The sequence below is a fragment of the Danio rerio genome, chromosome 19, assembly GCF_049306965.1.
Source record: "Danio rerio strain Tuebingen ecotype United States chromosome 19, GRCz12tu, whole genome shotgun sequence".
Lineage (NCBI taxonomy): Eukaryota > Metazoa > Chordata > Actinopteri > Cypriniformes > Danionidae > Danio > Danio rerio.
Genome location: NC_133194.1, coordinates 41,134,873 through 41,160,789, shown reverse-complemented (window position 1 = coordinate 41,160,789; position 25,917 = coordinate 41,134,873). Strand labels below are relative to the sequence as shown.

General features: G+C 35.9%; 1 protein-coding gene across 8 annotated transcripts in view; it reads left to right on the top strand.

Annotated features, from left to right (window-relative positions):
* Positions 1-25,917, top strand: part of col16a1 (collagen, type XVI, alpha 1) — a 162,270-nt gene that overhangs the window by 71,535 nt on the left and 64,818 nt on the right. For 4 of the 8 annotated variants that reach the window (XM_073931846.1, XM_009294358.5, XM_021468178.3 and 1 more), the window contains exons 10-22: positions 7,663-7,698; positions 10,502-10,549; positions 10,927-10,962; positions 12,494-12,538; positions 12,683-12,721; positions 12,822-12,884; positions 16,085-16,129; positions 16,249-16,344; positions 21,096-21,134; positions 21,217-21,261; positions 21,540-21,575; positions 24,527-24,649; positions 25,410-25,445. In XM_073931846.1, the coding sequence (XP_073787947.1) occupies positions 7,663-7,698; positions 10,502-10,549; positions 10,927-10,962; positions 12,494-12,538; positions 12,683-12,721; positions 12,822-12,884; positions 16,085-16,129; positions 16,249-16,344; positions 21,096-21,134; positions 21,217-21,261; positions 21,540-21,575; positions 24,527-24,649; positions 25,410-25,445 (687 nt within the window). The remainder of the gene's footprint in view (positions 1-7,662; positions 7,699-10,501; positions 10,550-10,926; positions 10,963-12,493; positions 12,539-12,682; positions 12,722-12,821; positions 12,885-16,084; positions 16,130-16,248; positions 16,345-21,095; positions 21,135-21,216; positions 21,262-21,539; positions 21,576-24,526; positions 24,650-25,409; positions 25,446-25,917) is intronic. The other 4 variants (XM_073931847.1, XM_073931844.1, XM_073931845.1 and 1 more) reach the window with 1 other exon arrangement.

The following is a 25,917-nucleotide window of genomic DNA, read 5'->3' as shown; positions in this document are numbered from 1 at the left end:
CAGTTCCCGGATGTAATGTTGAATTTTAACAGTCGAATTTGATCCACTGAATTTATGGAAGCGAATATTTCAACTGAAATAAAATGAACTGAAAATTACCTTTTGAATATTATACATCGAATTTTTAAAGGGTATTGAATATTTTGTAAGTGAAATCTGAAAATTGAATATGAATTATTGAATTTTTAAGTTTGAAAACGTGTTTGAAATATTTTTCGTTGAAATAATTACAGCTTAAATATACAGATATGTTAAATTTCAGGACCTAAAAATACAAACCCTGGAATTCAAGTCATAAAAATGCAAGAACTTGTTAATACGGTGTATTATTTTTTTCAGTTTGTGATATTCAACAAGCTTTTTAATTCAAGACTTTAGGCATTGATTTTGTTCCATATGGGAAGAACATTGACACCTGACCCTGACAAACACATGAGATAATTTACTACTGATAGCAGACATTACACCTCAGGAATCTGGAGAGACTTTTGCTTTGTAAATGCGCTCTTCTGGCACTATGCGAGAAACCCACCCATGTTTTTATAAGCAAAACTCATGTCAGTTTGTCACCTTTCCCCCCTTCTCTGCACCCACTCAACACTCATCTTATATGACTCAGAGAAAGTAGGTACTATCTGCTTTCACACAAAACACAAAACCTCAAAATTCCAGTTTTTGAGTGGGATGTAAGTGGGGCTTATGTGGTTTTGATATGATTAACCAGGAAAAGCATTGGGTCTAAAATTGTTGTCCACCACTTTTGTTAATGTTAACTTTTTATATATACACTCATCGGCCATTATATTAGGTACACCTGTCAAACTGCTCGTTAATGCAAATGTCTAATTAACCAAACACATAGCAGCATTTAGGCATGTAGACAGCAGAAGACAACACCAGGTGACGCTCCAGTCAGCTAAGAACAGGAAACTGAGGCTACAATTTGCACAGGCTCACCAAAATTGGACAACAGAAGATTGGAAAAACGTTGCCTGGTCTGATGAGTCTCGATTTCTCCTGCGACACTCGAATGTTAGGGTCAGAATTTGGCATCAAAAACATGAAATCGTGGATTCATTCTGCCTTGTATCAATGGTTCAGGCTGGTGGTGGTGGTGTAATGGTGTGGGGGATTTTTTTTGGTACACTTTGGGCCCATTAGTACTTATTAGTACTAATAGAGCATCATCTCAATGCCACGCTACCTGCGTATTGTCGCTGACCATGTTCATCCCTTCATGACCAGGGTGTACTCATCTTCTGATGGCTACTTCCAGCAGGATAACGTGTCATGTCATAAAGAGTGAATCATCTCAGACTGGTTTCTTGAACATGACAATGAGTTCACTGTACTCCAATGTCCTCCACAGTCAACAGAACTCAATCCAATAGAGCATCATGGATGTGCAGCAACTGCATGATGCTATAATTGTCAATATGGACCAAAGTCTCTGAGGAATATTTCCAGTACCTTGTTTAATTGATGCCACGAAGTACCTAATAAAGTGGCCGGTGAGTGTTGTAAGTTGGGAAAACATCAGTTAAGAAAGGATCTGATCATATTGATATATTAAATGTATTTCATCAATGTAATGATCATATTGCTTTTGTACATTATTGTAGATCATATCGATTGCATACATTTGGTAACCATTAAAAGTTCATCATTATACCCTGAAACTGTCCAAAATTGTGTTACAACTTTTCTAAAATTGCATTTAAACATTTTAAATAGGATATTACAAAATATATGCTAAAGTTGAGATTTATGACGAAGTACAAAATAAAAAATAATCATTTTGAGAAAACAGCATTTAAATATATGTATTGCAATTGAAATCTACAGACACAAATTGATTATGTGCCACAGAAGAAACATTTAAAGGATGTTTTCTTTACATTGGACTCGATTAGATACTTTAAAGCGAGTAAACCCGTTGCCTTAAAAATTACAGGTTGACTTTAAAACGTGAACTGCTTGGTTGACTTAATTTTTATGATTATGAACATAGTTAATTTACTTAATACTTGTAAAGGGATGCTTCCCTCAACTTTTATTACATTACAGTTTATTACATAACAGTTAATTACAATTGTCATCATTTACTCTCCCTTAAATTGATGTCTTTTTTTGACACAAATGAAGATACTGTAGTTTGGAGAAAGCTGAACACCGGTAACCATCGACTTCCATAGTATTTGTTTTTCCTTTTATGGACGTTGTTACAGGTTTTCAGCTTTATTCAAAACATCTTCTGAAATAACCCCACAAATTTTTATAACCACTTAAAGGGGAGTAAATATAATTTTTAGGATCAACTATCCCTTTAAGGCAGTGGTTTCAAACTCATTTCCTGAAGGGCCGTAGCTCTGCACTTTTTAGCTCCAACGCCCCTCCAACTCACACCTGCTTGCACACTAATGCGTTTTCGTTTTAATTTATATGAGCGTCATCTTAACTGTATGCATAATTTAACAAAACGGAGCCTATAACATTACTGCCTCCTTTCATTCTCATTAAAAATACAAAACATATCCTCTCTTTTACTGAATATCATTTTTAGTAATCAATAATGTCTATTATAAAAGTATAACGTACAATAAATACATTATAGGAAATAAAAGCAAGCAATCAGTCAATATACAGAATGTACCTGGTTACATTAATCATTAACTTATCTTTGTGCTCAGCCAAAACACGTTATCTGAAAGCAAGTAATAGATTCAAAGACCAAAGTGAGGGAATATGTTGTCAGATAAAGACAACAAGATGAATTAAATATCAAGTTGAACAAATATAGTGAGATTAGATCCAGCGGTAAATCCTTGATGTACAGTCTGACGAGCACAGCTCTCCTCTGGGTAGATTTGCTGCAGTGTGTGCGGTGATGTGCGTTTTCAGGGGTGTGGTGTAGCAAAGAGTTGTGGGAAGGGGATCGTTTTCATTCTAAAACACCTGTGGGAGGAAACCAAAGAGCCTGGGGGAAACTCACGCAAGCGTGGGGGAGAACATGTAAACTCCACTCAGAAATGTCACCTGGCCAGATATAGGCTTGAACCAGTGACATTCTTGTTGTGAGGCAACAGTGCGAACCACTGGGCTGCCGTGCTGTTCTGTCAAGGAAAAAAAAGGAGAGGAGTTGAGAAGAGAGGAGATTTTTCAAGATGAAGATGGCTGTAGTTTTACTGCACAATTGTAATTGTAATTTACAGTGTAACCAAAATTGCCAGTAATACTTACTTACAGTAAGGAAAGATGCTCTGGTTATTTATAGTGAGTTAGGAATTGTCTGATTGTTGAATTCTGCATTAACTAATGCAGGACCAGCCTCAATCAATCGTGATCCTCTTGAAATTAGTTTATAAATACACTTCAAGTTGAATCAACTGTGTTTGATTAGGGTTGATGCAATACTCTACAGAGCGGCAGCCATCCAGGAATTGAGTATTAGACCTATGCTGTAAAGCAACAGGTTTATTCACTTTATTTAAGTAAAGTCAACCAATCGTCACCTTGGAATTATAAGGTTCTATCTGCGTTCTGAATGATTTTGAGATATTGAGCTTCAAAGTTTTGCATTCCATAGCAAACAGTATGTGTGTAACATTTTTTTAATAAAAAGTCTTAAAATGTAAACAACTTATAAAAAACATGTAAAAAAAAAAAGTCATTTAATAAGAATGTGTCAATAACTCAATTTTGACAAAAATGTCAGATAGAACCTTATAATTCTAAGGTGATGTAATGTTTTTTTTTTTTTTTGCAGTGCTGTAAAACAAACCCAGAATCTCCAAACTGTGTGTGAAATAAAATAAAAACGCTGTTTCTGCATGCGGTTTCTCATCTTTAAAAAAAATTAAATTAGACGTTGTGATGATCAATATCACACCACAAATGCTGTCATTTGTTCTCAGTTTCTATTGAACCCAGAACATTCCAGTGAGTTTGGTTAGACACATGAAATCTTTAAAGCGATACCTACTCCAGCAGTGGAACTATATGAAATCTGCTCACTGATGCGAGCCGAGCGAGTGCATGAAAGAGTTGATTTTCATCATGTTGCTTTTTTTCAGTGTGCACCTCTGGAAAGAATGAATCAGCCAGAGCTGCTGCAGAGAAAAGGCCCCTTCCTCTCTGTCTCTCAGAACCTCACCACCATTTTTAACAGTCTGTGCTCACCACATCAATGCGCGTTAACCGCCTGTTGGCTAAGCAGAACTCGACGGGTGGTAGATTCTGTTTTAATTGTGCTTTTTCGCTATAAACGAACAGCTTTTAATAAATATTTCACTTTGCGTGTCCCCTCCTCCCTTATAGCTCTTCAGCTGGTGTTGGTGAGCATCGCCATAAGGAGTCTTCTGTTCCTTATTGATCTTTGTCTCCTGTGAGAAAAACCAAAATGACACGCAGTCGTGGTCCTCGTGCACGCGTAACCTATTTTGTCTGTTAACTTTGTGTTGCACTGCCACCCACAGGTTAATATGTTCAACTGCACGTAAGGCAATGTAGGTTTATTGCAGAGGCCACGTACAAAAATCCCACCGCAAAGGGGTAGACCTTTATAAACCTTTACAAGTTTCTTTCTTCTGTTGTACACCAAAGTCATTATAGTTTAGCATTTTTAAATTTGTTTTTATTTCAATACTATTTTTGCAATTTGCTCTCTATATTAGTTTAGTTTTTGTTTGTTTCATAAATATTTTTTTTTGTTTTTTTTTTATTTAAATTGAGTGAACACATTTCTAGTTAGTTTTCTATACAGTCAAGCCCGAAAATGGTTCATACCCCTGGCAAATTCTGACTTTAAGTTATACTTTTATTCAACCAGCAAGTTTTTTTTCCCCAAAAGATAAGATGATGTGCCAAAGGGATCATTTTGGTGATCCGATTTTATTTACATTGGAACAAAAACTTTAAGTCAGAATTTGCCAGAATAATTTCAGACTTGGCTGTATATTTAGTTTCAGCTCTAATTTTTTGATGAATTTTTGGTGATTATAGTTTAACAAACTTAACATGTCCTGTCCATTGTATACCAAAGCAAAGTTTAGTGTATCAGCTGTCATTAAGTATTGTGCAAAACCTCTTATTATTTATTCATTCATTCATTTTCCTTTGGCTTATAGTCTCTGATTAATCAGAGGTCGGCACAGCAGAGTGAAACACCAACTTTTTCAGCTTATGTTTTACGCACTCTCTCATTTATATACACACTCATACATTATGGCAAATTTCATTCATTCATTTTCTTTTTGGCTCAGTCCCTTTATTAATCTGGGGTCGCCACAGCGGAATGAACCACCAACTTATCCTGCCTATGTTTTACGCAGCGGATGCCCTTCCAGCTGCAACCCTTCATTGGGAAAAACCCTCATACACACTCATTTACACACATACACTACGGACAGTTTAGCTTACCCAATTCACCTGTACCACATGTTTTTGGACTTGTTTGGGGAACCGGAGCACCCGGAGGAAACCCATGCGAACACGGGGAGATGCAAACTCTACACAGAAATGCCAACTGGCCAGGTAAAGGCTTGAAACGGTGACATTCTTGTTGTGAGGCAACATTGCTAACCATTGCCGTGCCGCCCTGTCAAGAAAAAAAAGGAGGAATAGGGGTGGAAGGGGGGGATTTATCAAGATGAAGATGGCTAAGGTAAGATGCTCTGGTAATTTATAGTGAGTTAGGAATTATCTGATTGTAAAATTCTGCATTAGCTAATGCAGGACCAGCCTCAATCAATCGTGATCCTCTCGAAATTAGTTTACAAAATAAACTTCACCAAATTGTATTAGCTGTGTTTGATTAGGATTGAAGGCAACCCATGCGAACACAGGGAGATGCAAACTCCACACAGAAATGCCAACTGATCTAGCCGGGGCCTGAACCAGCGATCTTCTTGCTGTGAGGCTATTGTGCTACCCACTGCGCCACCATGCTGCCCTATGACAAATTTTGTTTACCCAATTCACCGCATGTCTTTGGACTGTGGGGGAAACCGGAGCACCCGGAGGAAATCCCACATGAACATGGGGAGAACATAGAACACACAGAAATGCCAACTGGCCCAGCCAGGCCTCAAACCAGCGTCCTTCTTGCTGTTAGGCGACAGTGCTAAGCTTCAAAGTTAAACATGCCTAAAATTTCCAATTTTGGCAAATAAAGGAAATATGTTTGTAAAATGTACAGGTGTTTCTCTAAATTGCAACATTTTTTTATTATTTGCTAATTATTTTATTGTTATTAATATTAATATTAATTTTATTGTTATTAATATTGTTATTGTTTCAGTTACTTGTTCGTTATTGGTTTCATCAGTTTTATCGTTTGTAGTGATATTTTTAATTTTATTTCAGTTAACAAAAAAGGTTTTTGGGGCGAGGCAGTGACGCAGTAGGTAGTGCTGATGCCTCACAGCAATAAGGTACCTGGTTCGAACCTCGGCTCAGTTGGCGTTTCTGTGTGGAGTTTGCATGTTCTCCCTGCCTTTGCATGGGTTTCCTACGGGTGCTCTGGTTTCCCCCACAGTCCAAAGAAATGCAGTACAGGTGAATTGGGTAGGCTAAATTGTCCGTAGTGTATGAGTGTGTGTGTGAATGTGTGTGTGGATGTTTCCCAGAGATGGGTTGCGGCTGGAAGGGCATCCGCTGCGTAAAAACTTGCTGGATAAGTTGGCGGTTCATTCCGCTGTGGCGACCTCGGATTATTAAAGGGACTAAGCCGACAAGAAAATGAATGAAAAAAGGTTTTTGACCAAAAGATTTAGTTCTTATTTACTGATATACCCTTGTTGAACACTAAAGAATATATATTTAAGGAAAGCTTAAAACCATGTAACCATTGGAAAAAAAAAACATATCTATATTTCCAGCTTACTTTAATATATATTTTGTGGGCGTCATGGTGGTGCAGTGGGTAGCATGATCGCCTCACAGCCAGAAGGTCCCTAGTTTGAGCTCCATCTGGCCCAGTTTGCATTTCTATGTGGAGTTTGCATGTTCTCCCCGTGTTCGAGTGGGTTTTCACAGGGTGCTTCGGTTGCCCCCCACAGTCCAATGACATGCGCTGTAGGTGAATTGAATAAACTAAATTGGCCATAGTGTTTGTGTGTGAAAGCGTGTGTGTATAGATGTTTCCCAGTACTGAGTTGCAGCTGGAAGGGCATCCGCTGTGTAAAACATATGCTGGATAAGTTGTCAGTTCTTTCCGCTGTGACGACCCCTGATGAAGAAACAGACTAAGCCGAAGGAAACTGAATGAATGTTTGCTAATTAGTATATTATTTCAGTTATTGTTTTAGTAATTGTTTTAGTTTTAATTTTTTATTTATTGTTTTTTTTTCTTTATTTGATTTCAGTTAACAAAAATGTTTTTGACCAATAGTTTTACTTTACTTATTGAACACTAATGAATATATTTTGATGAAAGCTGAATATCATGTTACCATTGACTTTCATGACATTTTTTTGTAGATTTCCAGCTTTTTTCAATATATTGTTAGTGTGTTTGTGTGTTCAACAGAAGAAAGAAAGTCAAACAGGGTTGGAACACATAAACAGTGAATAAACAATGACAGAATTTTACATTTTGGGTGCACTATCCCTTTAAAAGGCGAGTCGATGGATTAAAACTACATGGTTTTCTCTATTTTCCAGTGTGCAGGCTGTGTACTGCTCAGTGAGGAATCGAGTGTGGGTATTCCCATTCAGTCTGTCATGTGTGCAGCATGTATAATGGCTGTGTATGGATATGCAGCAGGATCTGCATGCATGAGTACGCATGAGTGTTTTCACGCCCTTGAAAAAAAAAAAGATGCATTTGCAGTTGTGGAAAATGCAGCATCGATTCATGAGACCTGTAGAGTATGAATGTTTAATGGTTGGCCGGGAACTTTATTAGATCAATGCACTTGCAGATTTACATCCACCTTTTTCCGATGCCCCATGATGCTTTGCAAGATAACTTCTGTCAAACTGTAAACAATCAATGAAGAGTTTTAAAGAGATGGTTCACCTAGATTTGTCTGTTTCTGTTAAAGATGAACAAAGTTATTTTGAAAAAATTTTGAAAAGCTGTAACCATTGACCTCCATTGTACTTGTTGTTTTACTATGGAAGTCAGTGGTTACAGGTTTTCAGCTTTCTTCAAAATATCTTCTTTTGTGATCAACAGAAGAAAGAAACTGATAAAGGTTTGGAACCACTTGAGGGAGAGTAAAAAGTGAGTAAGTTAAACAATTTAGGTGAACTATATCTTTAAACAAACCAGGTAAATTGAGGTTTCCTTAAAGTTCATCCATCATACATTAAAATATTTTAATATACATGTTTAGCAGATCACGAATAGTCTCAAAAACTACAAACAAGACTTTCTGCAGCAATAAAACAGATGTGTTTAATATAACTGTACTGCAGGGATAATAATATTGTGGAACAAAACAAAAAAAATGGGCTGCAGATATGGTATGGTGATAATGTCGTGTTAAAAAATGAATATGTTATTTTCATGACCAATCAAAATAAACCACAAAGCCAAACTTACCCCTCAGTTTTCATAAAGTATATGGATTGTTTGTTGTGCGATATTATTGTCTGAAGTGATTTGTTTTAGTTCTTTTGAATGGGGGTCCCCCAAACCGGAAAAGGGTGGATTGTGAGTTTTTCATGTATTTATTTTTGTGCAGTATCAACATTTGATCAGTGCTTTTACTACATCACATGCTGGTTGCATGTATAAAATAGAAATTTTTGCACAGAATTTATGTATTTACAGTTGAAGTCAAGATTATCAGCCCTCTTGTGAGTTTTTTTAATCAAGACATTTTTCACTGTATTTCCTATAATATTTTTTTTTCTGGGTAAAGTCTTAATTTTTTATTTCTGCTCGAATAAAAGCAAGGCAGGGCAAGTTTATTTACATTACATATTTCACACTCAGTGGCAATTCAAAGTGCTTTACAGAAACAGGAATTAAAGAGACACGTATAAATAAAATAGAAACAAATAATATCAAAACAGATGAAAACAGGAGTATCATATTTTCTCATTTTACTCTGGAACTTCCCCATTCTGGTGATGACACCCCATGTCTCCAACAGATAACATTTTTCACCTAAAATCAAAAAGTTAAGCTTTACAACGCTAATTACGTGCCCTCCAATTTCAACTTCATTCTGGCAGTAAATTGCACAGCCCCTGAATTCTACCCTCTCCTGGGAGTAGATCGCTTTAGTTATCCAAACGCAATAAAAGGTCTTGATCTCAGCCAGACGCCAGGGACTTTAACCCACATTCTGCAACAGATTATCTGTGGCAAGTCATGTCTCGGATCTCACTTATTGTAATTAAGCTGCTATCCCACAGAGACAGATCGACCAGTATGGTGATTGCCAAATCTATGAACTGCCCAATCAGATACAGTTTTTACCATATTCCAAAACACCGGTGTATCATATTTTCTCATTTTACTCTAGGACTACCCCCCCGCCCCCCCCTCTCTCTTTCTCTATCTATGTACTTTTTCGGTACATATTAATCAATTGGACGTCTCCAACAGAATCGATTTTTAGTCCAGCGTAATAAAAGATCTTGATCAAAAGCAGGTTTAATTTGTTTTAAACCACTTTAAAGTCACATTATTTATTTATTTTTTTTAAATTGCCTTCAGAACAAACCATCGTTATATGATGACTTGCCTATATAGGGGAAGATCATACTGAACACACTTTTTGCTTTAAGAGGTGCATCCTTTGAATTGTTTACTAAAATCCGCAAGCATTTTGCACGCTATTTATGTGCCCTGCGTGTCTCGCATTTTAACGGACTGTTGCTCCTTGCATTTTTGCTGTTGTGTGCGGTGCGCTCACGGTTGTTTTTTTAAACTTCCTAGGTTCGGCTGGTTGCAGTTCCTGAATTTTAATTGCCATTTTTAAGTCAATTGTAACCATTAGTTTTGGTTCAGTTTCGAATTTCCCCAACCTTTGCAGAGCCTGGGGGACCAGAGTAAGTGCTCCAGCTTGGCCTCCCCTGGTCCAGTTGAAAAAAAAGTCAACTCTGTGCGGAAAAAGCATGTTACGTCAGTCGCCACTTTTTCATTCTACAATCAAATGAAAGCAACCTAACCTGCCTAGCTAACCTAATTAACCTGATAAGGTCTTTAAATGTCACTTTAAGCTGAAAACTATTTTCTTGAAAAATATTTTGTCAAATATCATGTGCTCTCATTATGGCAAAAATAAAGAAATCAGTTATTAGAAATTAGTTATTAAAACTATTCTGTTAGGAAATGTGTTGAAAAAATTTTTCAGTCAAACAGAAATTTGGGGGGGAAATATAGAGGGGGCTAATAATTCAGGAGGGTTAATAATTCAGACTTCAGCTGTATGTATTTTTGTATTATTGATTGAATTTTCTAGCTTAGCCCAGGCTGGTTTTCTTCAATATGATATTGCTTTATATGCATAGAGTAAACTGTATTCATTAAATTGTGTTGCAGGTTATCCAGGAGGGTCAGTCTGGACTCAAGGGAGAAAAAGGAGATCGGGTAAGAAATGTCAACCACCGAATAATACCGAAGCGAGAGTTTGTGTGCTAAATTCTTCTCTGCGTCCAGGCTTGCTGGGAATAAATGACTGCAGTGCTGTTTATTTTGGCATATTTTACAAATGCCTCATTAGAAGCGAGCTTCTGTGCCAGTGATCCAGCTTGGCCGACTACTCAAAACTTTCATTATTACTGGCATTAACTCTTAATATATTAATAACATTAATGAATAGCACCGCATAAAGACAGTATTAGGAGTCTTTAGGATAGGGTTTAATATGGGGCATATAAAAACAAGAAACGCTTGATATGCAGTATTGTTGGGAATGTTTATGTGTATGGTGTTTGTATTTTAAATTGGCTGTGTAAATCTTACAGGGTTTGGACTGCACAGGTGCTGGAGTTCCTGGACGAGTGAGTCAATATGTTTTTGCATGTAAAGCTGACAGTATTCAAAACTATTAAATGCATGTGTTGATAATATTAATATAATATATTCCTAATATATTGAACACATTATTTATTTAGAATTTTAGTGATAGTTATTATATTTAAAAATAAAGCAATTCTTTTAACTATTTTTTATATAAATTTTTATTGTTTATATACATTTTTGTTTATTATTTAAATAAAACCCATATTATTATTATTATTATTATTATTATTATTATTATTTATTTAATTATTATTATTATTAGTAGTAGTAGTTGTAGTAGTAGTAGTAATTATAGTAAAATAAAATAATATTTTCATTAATAAATCAAGTATAAATCAAATAATAATCAAATATTTAAAAATACTTTTTTAGGTACACCTTACTAGTACTGGGTCAGACCCCCTTTTGCCTTTAGAACTGCCTTAATCCTTCATGACATAGATGTAACAAGGTGGTCCATATTGACATGATAGCATCACGCAGTTGTTGCAGATTTGTCGGCTGCACATCAATGATGCGAATCTCCCGTTCCACCGAGATGCTCTATTGGATTGATATCTGGTGATTGTGGAGGCCATTTGAGTACAGTGAACTCATTGTCATGTTCAAGAAACCAGTCTGAGATGATTCACAATTTATGGCATTCTCTGAAAACCCTAGATCAGCAGTTTCTGAAATACTCTGACCAGTTTCTTCTGGCTCTAGCAACCACGCTAAAGTCACTTAAATCACCTTTCTTCCCCATTCTGATGCTCGGTTTGAACTGCAACAGATCGTCTTAACCATGTCTACATGCCTAAATGCATTGAGCATAAAAGCAGTTGGACAGGTGTACCTAATAAAGTGGCCGGTTAGTATATATTTTTATATATAGACATTATAATATTTATAGAATTATTTTATAACACATTTTAACTAGACGGTCTCTGCATAACAATTTTGAGTGAGTTTCATAGGTCTTGGTGTTGTTTTTGTATAAATCATTGTTAGAGTTTAGCATTTAAAACTCATCATTAATGCCAGGGCTTAATTTGTGCCGGAAAAAGCCGGATCCGGATGCGGCACCTTTGAAATCTGATCCGGCACCTCATTTTACTGATCCCCCTACTCAACCGCCCTCCTCCGCTGTTCACTTTCATTTTCTTCCGCGACTCCCCAACCCTCTTCACTTTCGTCTGCTACAAACCCCCCGCTCTTCACTTTTGTCCGCGACACCCCTCCGCCATCCAACGCCATCTCACACCTCCCTCCCCCACTCCACTTTCGTGCATGGCACCTCTACATCCTCGGGTAACACACCGGATCTGTTACCACGATCTGTTCCGGGACCTCGCAATTCACAAATTAAGCACTGATCAATGCCATATTATTACTGTGGTATCCGATGATTTGGACTCCACTAAAAGTGTATGAGTTGCTTGAGTATGACATGAGTGTAACAAGTTACAGGAAACTTGTTACACTCATGATGTACATCATGATGACATGATGTATCCTTGTGTGTTTTAGTGCTTGGAAGGTGCTAAAGGGGAGAAAGGAGAGAAGGGAGAGTCGGTAAGTGTTTGCGCCATCTTTATCTTAGAAACAGAGCCTGGCACGATCGAATTTCTGTTCAACAGGCCTGAATGAAGCAGAGGGGATATCTTGATACTATTTCTGGCTATTGATTCGCCCATTTCTCATTCTCTTATTTTTCAGGGTCTGGCTGCCAACTGGGGGGAAGCTGTAGGAGTGAAGGTAAAGAAAGATGGCACCATGTTGGTATGACTGTTAATAAGTGTATTACAGCTTGCAGCTTTTCTCCTTTACTGTCTGTCACTCTCATTCACTTCTTCAGGGGGTAAAAGGGCAGAAGGGAGAAGTCGGAGCCCCAGGTCTGGCTGGTAGTCCGGGAAGAGATGTAAGTGACTAACATTTGATGTGAAAGTTGAACATGCTAAATTTATAGCTTCTCTTCACAAAGCGTGTTCTATATGTAAGAGAAGTATATAAATTGTCAGTGTGCAAATGAAACATGTAAAGCTTGTAGTTTGTCACTTCCACTCAAATGGACCAATGGGTTTACTCACATCACCTCACACTATAGTTTCTCATCACATCATAACCAATCGAATGGTCTCTAGTATTTGACATGCCCCGCCCACTTGGAGATGCTTTTCATTTGCTTTTCATTTGATGCACTTGAGCTCAACAACTCTCGCTGGCAGAGCGATGATAAAACAAAACACTGTTTTTGTTTTTTTAAAGGGGAGGGGCTACTCTATGTTCCACCCTCTCATTGTGTTTCGATTACATCAAACATCGAATAAAAATGCAAATTTCAAAGCACTTCACGAGACCTTTAAATAACATTTTAGCTTAGCTCATTTTCATTGAAGACCATTCATTGATTAGTATGCCAGATTGATAGTAGTTCCTAGGCATATCAACCTAGAAAAAAGCAACTTTTCATTTTCCGTAGGTTTTAACTTAAGCTTTAAATAGCAAAAATGATAGCTAATGGTCTAATCCAATTCAATGATTTATGCTAAGCTAAAACTGCTCCCACCAGACTGGAAAGAGACTGAACGGATTCAAAAATAGTAAAACTCTAGGGCCCAGTTTTACAAACAGGGCTTAGATTAAGCCAGGACTAGGCCTTAGTTAAATTAGGCTATTTAAGACACATTTATAAAAATGGCCTTGGAAAAATATTACTGGTGTGCACCTGGAGACAATAAAAATTACACTGACATGATTACTGATATCTCACTGCAAGGTATTTTGAGTTGAGACAGTTCAAACATGCAATTTAATCTTGACTAGCCTTAAACCTTGTTTGTGAAACCGGGGGTAGATGTCTTTTAAATGCATTGTAAATGTCTCATAAATGCAATGTCTATAGTTCTTCCATCAGACATGCTTATATATTCCAGAGTTGATTTTATCATATCCATATATACACATATAGGTGTGGCATATGTATTACACTGTTATCAAAGTTTTCCCGTTCCCAACACAGACTTGAATTCTTACAGTGAATATTTGTTTGAGTTTTAATCTTTTATTTTGTTGTATTTTTCTTCTTTCCATAATTGTAAGACATAGTTGTTTTTTGTTGTTTTTTACAAGTAAATTTTTTTAACAAGGTGAAATAATACATAAAAAGAATAGACAAGACATTTTTTGTAACTTTTTTTTCCCATAAACAACCCCCCTCCCCTTCAAAATAAAAAAAAGAAAAAAGAAAATTGTATAAATTAAATATTTACATTGTCCCAGAGTTATGATTGTACAGTGAGGTAGTATTTAACATCATAGTTTGCCCATTGAGTTTGATTGCATTATCCTTTTAAGCATAAACTTTTTAATTTCCCTGTTAGTTTTAGTTTGGGGAAAGTTTTACACCTTTTTTTAAGTGTGAGATCGTTGGATTCCATACTGTATAAAAACATTAAGTGGATTCTTTAAGAGAGTGTTTCATTTTTTCCAATCTTAAAAACAGCATCATATTACTAAACCATAGTGAAACTGAAGGTCGTTTACTTGATTTCCAATCAAGCATTATTCTTCTCCGAGCCATAAGACAAGGGAAGGAATAAGCGTCTTAATAATCATTGGACATGACTGTATCTTGTTCAAGTACTCCAAAAACTGCCATTTCAAAACTAGGCCTATAATGACTTTTTTATATGCCTCGGACAGAATTTTAAATATAGTTGTCCAATAATCAAGCAGTCTGGGGCATGCTCAAAACATGTGAGCCAAATCTGCTTTAACAGAAAGACATTGCTTACATGTGTCACTTACATTTGTGTATATCTGGGAAAGTCTATCCTTGGATGACCTTAAACTGAATTAAGCTTAAGCGAGTACAGGAGGTTGTTCTGTTCACTCCCAATAACGCATCGTTTCAGCTTTTCCTCTGAAATATTCACTCCCAAATCCTTTCACCCTTCTGCATGAATTTTATCTAGATTCATATTTTTGGATGGAACTTTTTGTTAATTTGTATTCTACTTCGTCCCATTCTGCACTGTAAAACCCTACAAGTTCTCAAACCATTTGAGGAAACCGATTGCAACAAATCATTAAGGTTTAAAGACTAATCTTTATGAGTACTGTGAACTTACTCCATTTAAGTTGAAGTAATGAGGTATTTAATTAACTCATTACCTTCAACACTGAGTTCAAAACTCTTTTTTAAATGAGTAGAATTAACTTTCACTCAATTTTGAGTTAACTACACTCATTCCATATGATAAAGTTAACTGTTGGGTTTTACAGTATGCTTCGTAATTAAGAATTGTGAAATTTCATGATCTTTAAAATGTATAAGTGCAATAATTACATGGGATAAAATACTATATATTTCCAAAATAATTTGGTAATAATTGTTTAAACAATTGTGATTACCGAAATAATTTCAGTTATTATTTTTCCTATATTTTTTCCTAAAAGATTTGTCATAACCTTTTGGAAATTACTTCTTATTCTATTTAGCTATCTGTTCAATAGTGTGGTGAAAAAAAAAGTGATTCTTAATTCATCCAAAATCGTGCAGCTACGGGATATATTCAAGACTCATGCAATCTATCACATGCATAATATGCCTCTGCTCACATATTTTCATTTTTAAAAGGAGCCAAGCGTCTCTTTCCTTTTATATTGTTTAAAGTGGCGCCATACATTCACAGCTCTCTGCTGAGAAAAACATTACGCATTAGACTCTTACCCATAAACTCGCTGCTGCCTTTTTTTTCTCATTAGATATCTCTTTGGGTGTTAAATCTTCTTAATGCTACATAGATTACATAAGCCAACAAAGAGCCACAAATCAATGCAGCCTCATTGATTCTTTTAAATGGATAGTCAGCTCGCATTACGCTTAATCTTTTCTATTCCGTATATACAAAGCATGCTAAGGGGATGGCGAATATGGCCGAGTCGCTAATGCATATTTGGGATTTGCTTTTAAAACTGTTTATCTGTCTAAGCCTTGAGTCATCGGTGAACTGACTGGTTTGGAAGGTTGTCATGTAAGTAGTGTGATAACCGCTAATGCCGGCGTTTGAGATGAACTATAAGCTAATGATCTTTTGTTGGTCTTTGCTGTCACAGGGTCGAGCTAATCCTATTTGTGTGGTGGGCCCTAAAGGACAAAAGGTAAAAACAGATGGGTCTTCTATATGGGGTTACTATAAAGGAACTCTATAGTTTTGTGGTATCATTTTCTTTACTGCTTGGTATGCACAGCTAGTTTCTCAGATTTGGTTATTTCACAGGGCGCTCCTGGTGTGGTCGGTCCAGAGGGGCTCGCAGGAGAACCAGGCCAGCCAGGATTTCCAGGACTACCTGGTGTTGGGAAACCGGGACTACCTGTAAGAATATTCATGTTTTACACACTCTAAAAAAAGATAAGTACATGTATGAGATTAGAGTACATTCAAGCAGTTGTTATCACACAATAAATCTTTACAGGCTTAACGGCAACCCGACGTGAAGTGAAGTTGAAGAGGTTTATTCAGCGAAAACAACCGCCTGGATGTACTTTATCCTGCTTATCCTGCTTATTAATAGTTTATTAATTCTTTAATTAAAGACAAAGCTTAAAGAAACGAGTACAGTTGAATGAAGCATACACTAACTTCCATATTATTTATTTAGAAGATGGCACCAAACAGTCACTGATGGCCAAGATGATACCTGGTACCTGGTACCTGGATGAGCATACCACAGAATAGCATTCACTGTAAATAAAAAAAAAAAAATTGCTGTAAAATTAAGTGGCAATTTTGGTTGCCAGTGAAGGGCTAAGACTGAAGGGCTTTATTCGGTGAAAACAACCACCTGGATGTACTTTGTCCTACTTATTACATGGCTTCTTGCCACAAAATGTAAAAAAAAATAGACAAAACATTGCTCTGAGGTGTAATAGTTCTGTAATAGGTGTAATAGTGTAATAGAGGTGTAATTGCTCTGAGGTGTAATAGACGACATTTCTAGAACTGCTCGATCATGCAGATTCGCACTCTATAACATCAGAAAGATCCGACCCTTCTTATCTGAACATGCAGCTCAACTCCTTGTTCAAGCTCTTGTTCTCTCCAAACTGGATTACTGCAACTCTCTACTAGCTGGGCTTTCAGCTAACTCTATAAAGCCTCTTCAACTGCTCCAGAATGCAGCAGCACGAGTGGTCTTCAATGAACCTAAACGAGCACATGTCACTCCGCTGCTAGTCCGTTTGCACTGGCTGCCAGTTGCTGTTCGCATCAAATTCAAAGCTCTGATGTTTGCCTACAAAGTGACTTCTGGCCTTGCTCCTTCTTATCTGCTCTCGCTTCTGCAGATGTATGTGCCCTCCAGAAACTTGCGTTCTGTGAATGAACGTCGCCTCGTGGTTCCATCCCAAAGAGGGAAGAAATCACTTTCGCGAACGCTCACGCTCAATCTGCCCAGTTGGTGGAATGAACTCCCTAACTGCATCAGAACAGCAGAGTCACTCGCTACTTTCAAGAAACGACTAAAAACTCAACTATTTAGTCTCCACTACACTTCCTAATCTGCAATTGCCTCTCTGAATATCACACTAACTGTACCCAAAAAAAAAATAAATACTAATACTACTAATACTTCCCTTCTTAGACTTTACAGACCTGTAACTTGCCTATAGCACTTATTCATTGTTGCTCTTAGTTGTGTAAATTGCTTCCTTGTCCTCACTTGTAAGTCGCTTTGGATAAAAGCGTCTGCTAAATGACTAAATGTAAATGTAAAATGTAAATGTAATAGTTAATTAAATATTTGATTATGAATTCTGCTTATTTAAACTAGGATTCAAGTACAAAAACTAAGGATGACCGATACCTATTATTTTCTTTTCGATCTGATACCATGTATTTTAAGACAGGTATCGCCGATACCGATACTTCAATGAAATATTTTATAGTGATTTCATAATGTTTTTTTTAAATCACCTTCAGTATAATTATAATAAATAAAATACAACAGACATAATTCCTTTTTACATTTATTAAAATAAGAGAACATTATTAAACAAAATTTGCTATATATACCATATATACTGTAACAAAAAAATAACACACCTTAAAACAACACACCTAAACAAACCTTAAAAAATCAACATTTCTCCCCTTTAAGGTTTTAAATTGACTGTTGACTCCTTTTGAACCTGTTTTTCTTTGACTGATCAGCGGCATACTGTTTTGTGACAAGTGTCACATGAAGCCTCTTCATTATTAACTGGAGTAATTTAACACCAAATTATGCTTCTTTTTCTTTCAATCATGATGACCGCACCACCGTGCTCGAGTTTAAAACCTGTGCTGAATATTATATAAAATACAATATTATAGATCCCATTCATGTTCTTATTTAAGTAAATAAAGTATGTATATATTATGTGGTGCTATCATTATTAATATTATTAAGATATTCTAAAATCCATGACCACTCATTAAGAAAAAACAAACAGAAAAGATCAAAATATTTCAATTTAAGGATCATTTCTTTTGATACTTAGCAGTATCGAAAATATTTACAAGTTATGATTGATCCGTTCTCCCTAATGCTTTTCAAAAAATTCCACAAATGAGAGAATTGTAGTGAGGAAAATACACCAAAATCTGGGGTTGTAGATCTGTTTCCAGTGATCCTCTCCAATGAAGCACCATGAATGTCTTCAACTGCCAAATAAAAGCAAGCACTTTAAATGAATTTAGAGTATAGAAATATGTCATTTTATTATGTTTGCCATTCACAGTGCTTTTTGATGTTTTAGTTCTCTCCCTAAGTACATTCCTCAAGTTCAGTCTTGTGCCTTTTTTATTATTTGTTTGTTTGTTTGTTTGTTTTTGCTGCTGCAAAGTGTTATCTTATGATTCTTCTCATAGTTTCATTCGGTTATAATGACTTTAAAAAGACCGTCTGGACCCAGTTCTACTGAAAAACAATTGCCTGGCACTGATTTGTCCTCCATTGAGGTTTAAAAACCTTTTAAAGTTATTGCATTTTTTATGCGTTCTCTGGTGTACTGTTTTTGAGTTTATTTTCTCGTAAATAGAGGTGACCTCTAAAAATAATGTTGAATTTCAGAAATAGCAGAAGACACCTTAAGAAAAACTGTAACTGATTTGTCATCTTTGATTTATTCTTCCTGTGTAAACAAGTATATTTTCTCTCATTTGTCTTGGTTTATTTAGCTTCCACTAAATTGGCAAAGATCTAAAAACAATCAAAAAATGATTGGGCTAGAAGTGTAAAAAAAAATGCATACCAACATAGAATTTCTGCAGTATTGAAGTATGTCAAAGTATAAGACGTCCCATTTCAGTGCACTTGTGGTTTCATGAACATAAAGCATTTAAAATAAGAGTAAAATGTCTGCCGTAATGCTTTAAATCAGTGGATATCAAACTTTTTTCACCAAGTACCACCTCAGAAAAAATTGTCTCTCTAGGTACCACCATAATGAGAGCAATATTGAAACACAGTAGTATAGTAGGCCCAGTAAACAAGCTACAGCTCTGTACAGTTTAAAAACATTCTATTGTTATTATTAATAATAAACCAGGACAAATGAGAGAAAATATACTTATTTACACAGGAAGAATAAATCAAAGATGACAAATCAGTTACAGTTTTTCTTAAGGTGTCTTTTTTAGCTGCAGCTCTGCTATTTCTGAAATTCAACATTATTTTTAGAAGTCACCTCTATTTACGAGAAAATAAACTCAAAAACAGTACACCAGAGAACGCATCAAAAATGCAATAACTTTAAAAGGTTTTTAAAAACTATCATTATCAGCCACTTTAAACATTAAAATAAATAGTTTGACCATTAACGCTGTACTCTGCTTATGTTGTATAAATCAAACAAACAAAATAAAACGTCAATTTTTAAATTGAAATTTTAAAAGTTAAAAATGGTAGGCTCCTCTACTTAAATGTAAAGTGTTAACTTCATAGTAGCCTATTCTTTAAAACCTGGAGATGTTGCTTGGACCTCATAAATATAGGCTGTATGTCATCACATGTACATATGACATATTTGAATCCTCTATGTACCACTAGAAGGAAGCCCACGTACCACTAGTGTTACAGGTACCACAGTTTGGGAACCACTGCTTTAAATAAATTAATATAAGCAGCATGTGACAATAAGTAAGTAAATAACATGTAAATGTATGGATGTAATAATGTTTCATTGTCATTTAGCATAACAAATTTGTTTAGATATTTAAAATTTCACTCTTTGTATAAAAAAAATCGGTCCCACTTTCTATTAAGTGGCCTTAATTAATATGTACTTACATAGGAACTAATTGTTTGTTACAATGTACTCATTATGTAAATACATGTATATGTACTTATGCTTAATTAAATACATGTAATTACGTCTGTAGTTAACTTTTGTAACTACATTTGTAAATACACTGTTGACCATCCCTTACACCTTAACCTATCCTTAAACCTACCCATACCACCAAACCTGTCCATAACCCAACCTCTATCCCAACTCAAAAGCACCAAAAGTGTTCTCAAATGCATTATAAACACAGTAAGTACATGGTATTTATTTTTTGATGTAAGTACATAGTAGTTAAGGACACTTAATATAAAGTGCGACCAAAAAATCTTACTGAAAACAGGTCAAAGCTAGTAGTTTGAATGATAGAGGCAAACCATAAAGCAAAAAAATGTATAGAATAAAATAAAATAAAATTAATTAACAATTTAGGGCTACAGTAGGTATTGTCAAATTATAACACTTTCTGGTATTAATTTTGAAGTAAATAATGTTATTTGCTATAGAGTACAATGTGCATGCCCCCAACTCTGTATAGACCATTTCAAAGTGGTGATGGGGTTAACATTTCCTGCTTGTTGTCAAACTCTTTCAAACTGTTTCATATTTAACTGTATAAAGAGGAAATTCAACCATAACTCAACATTAAAACAGCTATCATAACATTATTTATCATTATGTGGACCCTTTTGGATTTTCGGAAGCTATAAAAATGAAAAAAGCAAAACAGGAACCATTGTTGCTGTCCCTCAAAAAGGTCTATATATACTTCTTTACTAACCAGTTGTTTTTATCTCACAGGGGCCCCCTGGTGGATCTTCAGGTTCTAAAGGAGAGAAAGTATGTTTACCACTTTAATACCCATGTGTTTTTATATGCAGTGTTATGTGTAGCGATAACAAAATATCCTCTACATGTCTAGGGGGATTCTGGGACACCTGGAGAAGACGGAAAGCCTGGAGAACCCGTTAGTTTTTTCTCATTTTGACCTATAGAGATGTGTCAATGTGAAACAGCAACGTGTGCTGCATTACTAATACAGAACATGCTAATTATCCTGATTTTCCATCACTATCCTGATTGTTCTGTCACTGTAAGGGACAAAATGTGTTTACTATCATCAGCGCCATAATTAGTTTTATTACCACTGGAGCTATCAGCACATAATTTGCATTTGAAACTCAATGAGCTTCTGCGCTTCTAATCTTCATGCATACTCAATGATGTGTTTTGTTTTGCTGACAGGGTCCGAGAGGCCCTTGGGGACCTAAAGGCGAGAAGGTAAGCTAAAGGAGTCTGAATTTTAGATTTTGCAACTAAATTGCTGATATGGTAATTATCCGTTCAGATCTGAGAGAAAGAACAGTTCACCCAAAACACTTTTGTGCTAAATCATGCAATAAACATGTTTTGTATATGCTAAATTAGAGCTATGCAATTGGATATGATAACATTTGCTAGCAACATACTAATACAGGTTAGCAGTGTGTCTTAATAATTCTGTAAAGCTGTGAAATTATGTTAAAAGTGTGGCTAGAAATGCAGTCAGGCTTCGGTGAAGTGCTAGAGTCAGGCTAGAAATAGCCCTTTGCAACTTTTATTCATGCTAGCAGTGTTACATCATACCTGAAAAATGCTAGGAATGTATTAAGTCTTAATGGAAACCTGCCAATATGTGCGCTTATCTTAGAAGCATGCTAATGTGCAAAGAATGTCAGCATGTGTCTGCTAATTCATTCCAGAAACATTTTAACATACTAACTTATGCTAGCCCATTACCTATATTACATGCTAGCAGCGTGTTAAATCAGAATCATGCAAATAATTTGTTAAATTATGCAAACAATTTGTTAAATCATGATGGAAACATGTTAGCATGCATGGTTAAAATTGTGTTGTGCTAAAACACATTAGCTGTGTGTTAATTTATAGAAAACTGCTAGTGTGTAAAACATGTTAGCAGCATGTTTAATCATGATAAAAATATGTCAGGGGTGTGTTAAATTGTTCTATCAATGTATTTAAATATGTAAGTGTTAAAATTGTCCTAGCAATGTCTTAAAATGTATTAGCGTTGTGTTAAATTATGCTAAAAACAAATTAGCGGTGTGTTAAATCATAGAAACCTGCTAGTGTGCAAAACATGTTAGCAGCATGTTGAATCATGATAGCAACACAAAAAACATGTCAGCAGTGAGTTAAATCATTCTATCAATGTATTTAAATGTGCAAGTGTTTATCCTAGTCTTGAAATGTGTTAGCAATGTGTTAAAATATGCTAAAAACAAATTAGCGGTGTGTTAAATCATAGAAACCTGCTAGTGTGCAAAACATGTTAGCAGCATGTTGAATCATGATAGCAACACAAAAAACATGTCAGCAGTGGGTTAAATCATTCTATCAATGTATTTAAATGTGCAAGTGTTTATCCTTGAAATGTGTTAGCTTTGTGTTAAAATATGCTAAAAACAAATTAGCGGTGTGTGCATTCATAGAAACCTAATGTGCAAAACATGTTAGCAGCATGTTGAATTATGACAACAAGACAATAAAACATGTCAGCAGTGTGTTCAATCATTATCAATGCATTTAAATGTATAATTATTTATCGAAATGTGTTAGCATTGTGTTAAACAATGCTAAAAACAAATTAGCAGTGTGTTAAATCATAGAAACCTGCTAGTGTGCAAAACATGTTAGCAGCACGTTGAATCATGACAACATCACAATAAAACATGTCAGCAGTGTGTGAAATCATTATATCAATGTATTTAAATGTGTAAGTGTTAATATTGTCCCAGCAATGTGTTAGCATTACATTAAAATATGCTAAAAACATTCTAGCATTGGCAGAAACATGGTTTTGACCTTTTAACAAACCTGTGTCAAACATTCACGCTAGGCTTTCTCAAGCCAATCTTTAACTTGCTTGCTTGCATATTTAAATATTTGTTTAACATTTACTGTTTAAATTTATTGGATTTTTTTTTCAAATTTCTGTATGGAAATTTCCATTGTAGCTTTAAATACATTTGCATTTAGCAGAGACATTTTTTCAAAGCGATGTACAAGGAGGCATTCAGCAAGTCAACAATATGAGGCAAAACACACAACAAGTGCTAATTTTACAAAGAAACTATGGGCGCACTCACACTTTGCTATCTAAACCATGCCCAGGCACGTTTCCCTTTTCATTTGAGAAGTGTGAGTGCTCTGAATCGGGCTCAGGTGCGGTTCAGTTGGCCGGCCCCAGCCAAGTTGGAAGAGGTACAATCACGCTTAGGGATGGTTCAAGGCAACTGTACCTAATGTGAGTACGCCCTTACTGTTCGTACTCAGAGAACCAAGTGCTAGATCAAGGACAGGGTTTTTTTTTAAATAGAGAATGGTTTCTACAGGTGGTTTGTCAAACCCACTCACCTGTGTGAAGCACAATGTGTGATTTTTTATAGATTTGGAGAGATTGTAAGAAAGTGTAATGTGCAAATGTGCAAAACTGGTTGTTTAAAGTGTCAGAGATGAAAGAAAGACCATTAATCACAGTTTACACACTGCTGGCATATTTTATTGTGTTGTTATCATGATTCAACATGCTGCTAACATGTTTGCACACTAACAGGTTTCTATGACTTAACACACTACTAACATGTTAGAGAAGAGGGGGGTTAAATAATAAATAAATAAATTAATTAATTAATTAATTAAGGCAACGCAGTGGCGCAGTAGGTAGTGCTGTCGCCCCACAGCAAGAAGGTTGCTGGTTCGAGCCTCAGCTGGGTCAGTTGGAGTTTCTGCGTGGAGTTTGCATGTTCTCCCTGCGTTCGCGTGGGTTTCCTCCGGGTGCTTTGGTTTCCCCCACAGTCCAAAGACATGCGGTACAGGTGAATTGGGTTGGCTAAATTGTCCGTAGTGTATGAGTGTGAATGAGTGTGTGTGGATGTTTCCCAGAGATGGGTTGCAGCTGGAAGGGCATCCGCTGCTTAAAACATGTGCTGGGTAAGTTGGCGGTTCATTCCGCTGTGGTGACCCCGGATTAATAAAGGGACTATACCGAAAAGAAAAATTAAATTAAATTAAATTAAATTAATAAATAAATAATAAAATAAATCAATAAATCAATAAATTTGCATTGTCATACTTTTAGTAAGAGATGATAATTGTGAGTCATTGATAAATTATAAAAGAGAGTATATGATGACAGAATGTTCTTCCTTCTTTTTATTTTTTTTTAGGGAGAACCGTGTGAACCATGTCAAGTGATCTCTTCAGAATCTGGAAACACCTTGGGCTCGCAGAGCAAACAGGGGGCTAAAGGGGAACCGGGTGTTCCAGGCAAATCAGAACAGGGTCCACCTGTGAGTTTATCCCTAAAATAACTCCCAAAAGCTGCTCATTTTTACCAGAATAAAGCTAAAAGAGTTCAGCATGTTTGATTAAATGTCTCTGCGTTGCATCCTGAAACGTCTTTTAACTTCCAATACTCAAATCTGTGCCTGGTAGTCACATTATCACTGCAAAAAAAGATCGACTGATGATGCCGTTCACCTCAGTGGGCCTGCCATATTTGTGTTTGCCAAGCTCGATGAAACAAGCCAGCAGTCAGCGAGGTCTTTTTATTTTGTGTCTGTTGTTGTGTTGAATGAGTAATGTTTTCGCCGATCCACTACCCGCTCGCAGTGAGAACGGATATTCAATCATGCTTCATTATAACTTCAGGGAGTTTCAGATATCTCCTACTATCCGCAAAATCTATAAGTTTTCAAACTTTAAACCGCACTTTCTACGTCACATTTCATTTTACGGTAAAGGTCTTTCCAATTTTTAGCCCATTAAAATTTCACCTCTCTCTTCCTCAAGAGTGAGATGTATAAATTCTGACAAGAATAAAAAGGATTTAGCATACTGGAAAGCTTTCGCATTTGACTGTAAGGATTTCCAATATGCTCACAATCTATTCCTCATTCCTAGTTATAAGACGGGGAGTCAGAGCGTGGGATGCAGAAAGTGACAGAGTGCAAATGGGGGACATTTACATTGGGGAAGTTGCGGTCAGATGGGATGACATTAGTGTCATGTTTGGGAAGACAGAAATGTTATATGTCTCTTTTTTCACAGGGCCTTCCAGGAGTGGATGGCAGAACAGGAGAGAAGGTTTGTGTTTGTGGCTGACTTTCCGATTCTTACAGCACAGAAATTGTATAATGAATGTATTATATGAATATATGTATACACAAGATTAAAATGAAGATTTCATCAGTTCTAGGCTTGAAAGTACAAGCGTTGCTAAACGTTTAAATCTTGATTTACTAGTTTGTGTATTCAATGTATAAATCAATCAAACTGACCAAATATATCAAGTTCAATTTTGTTTAACTTAAAAACAGTACAGTAGCTGACACCTGATTAACATATTAAAATTAGTTAAATTAACAAAAACATTTGTAGTCAGGACTTTTTGTCAAATAATTTTATACAGTGTACCCTTATTCTCAACACATAGAATGCACAGCCTTTGAGTATATACTTATTTGATATCATGCACAATCACAGTCACTTATAGTAGTATGAGTGCAATAGACATGTACATTTTTTGCCAATTGTTCTTCTCCAAAAATTATGGGGT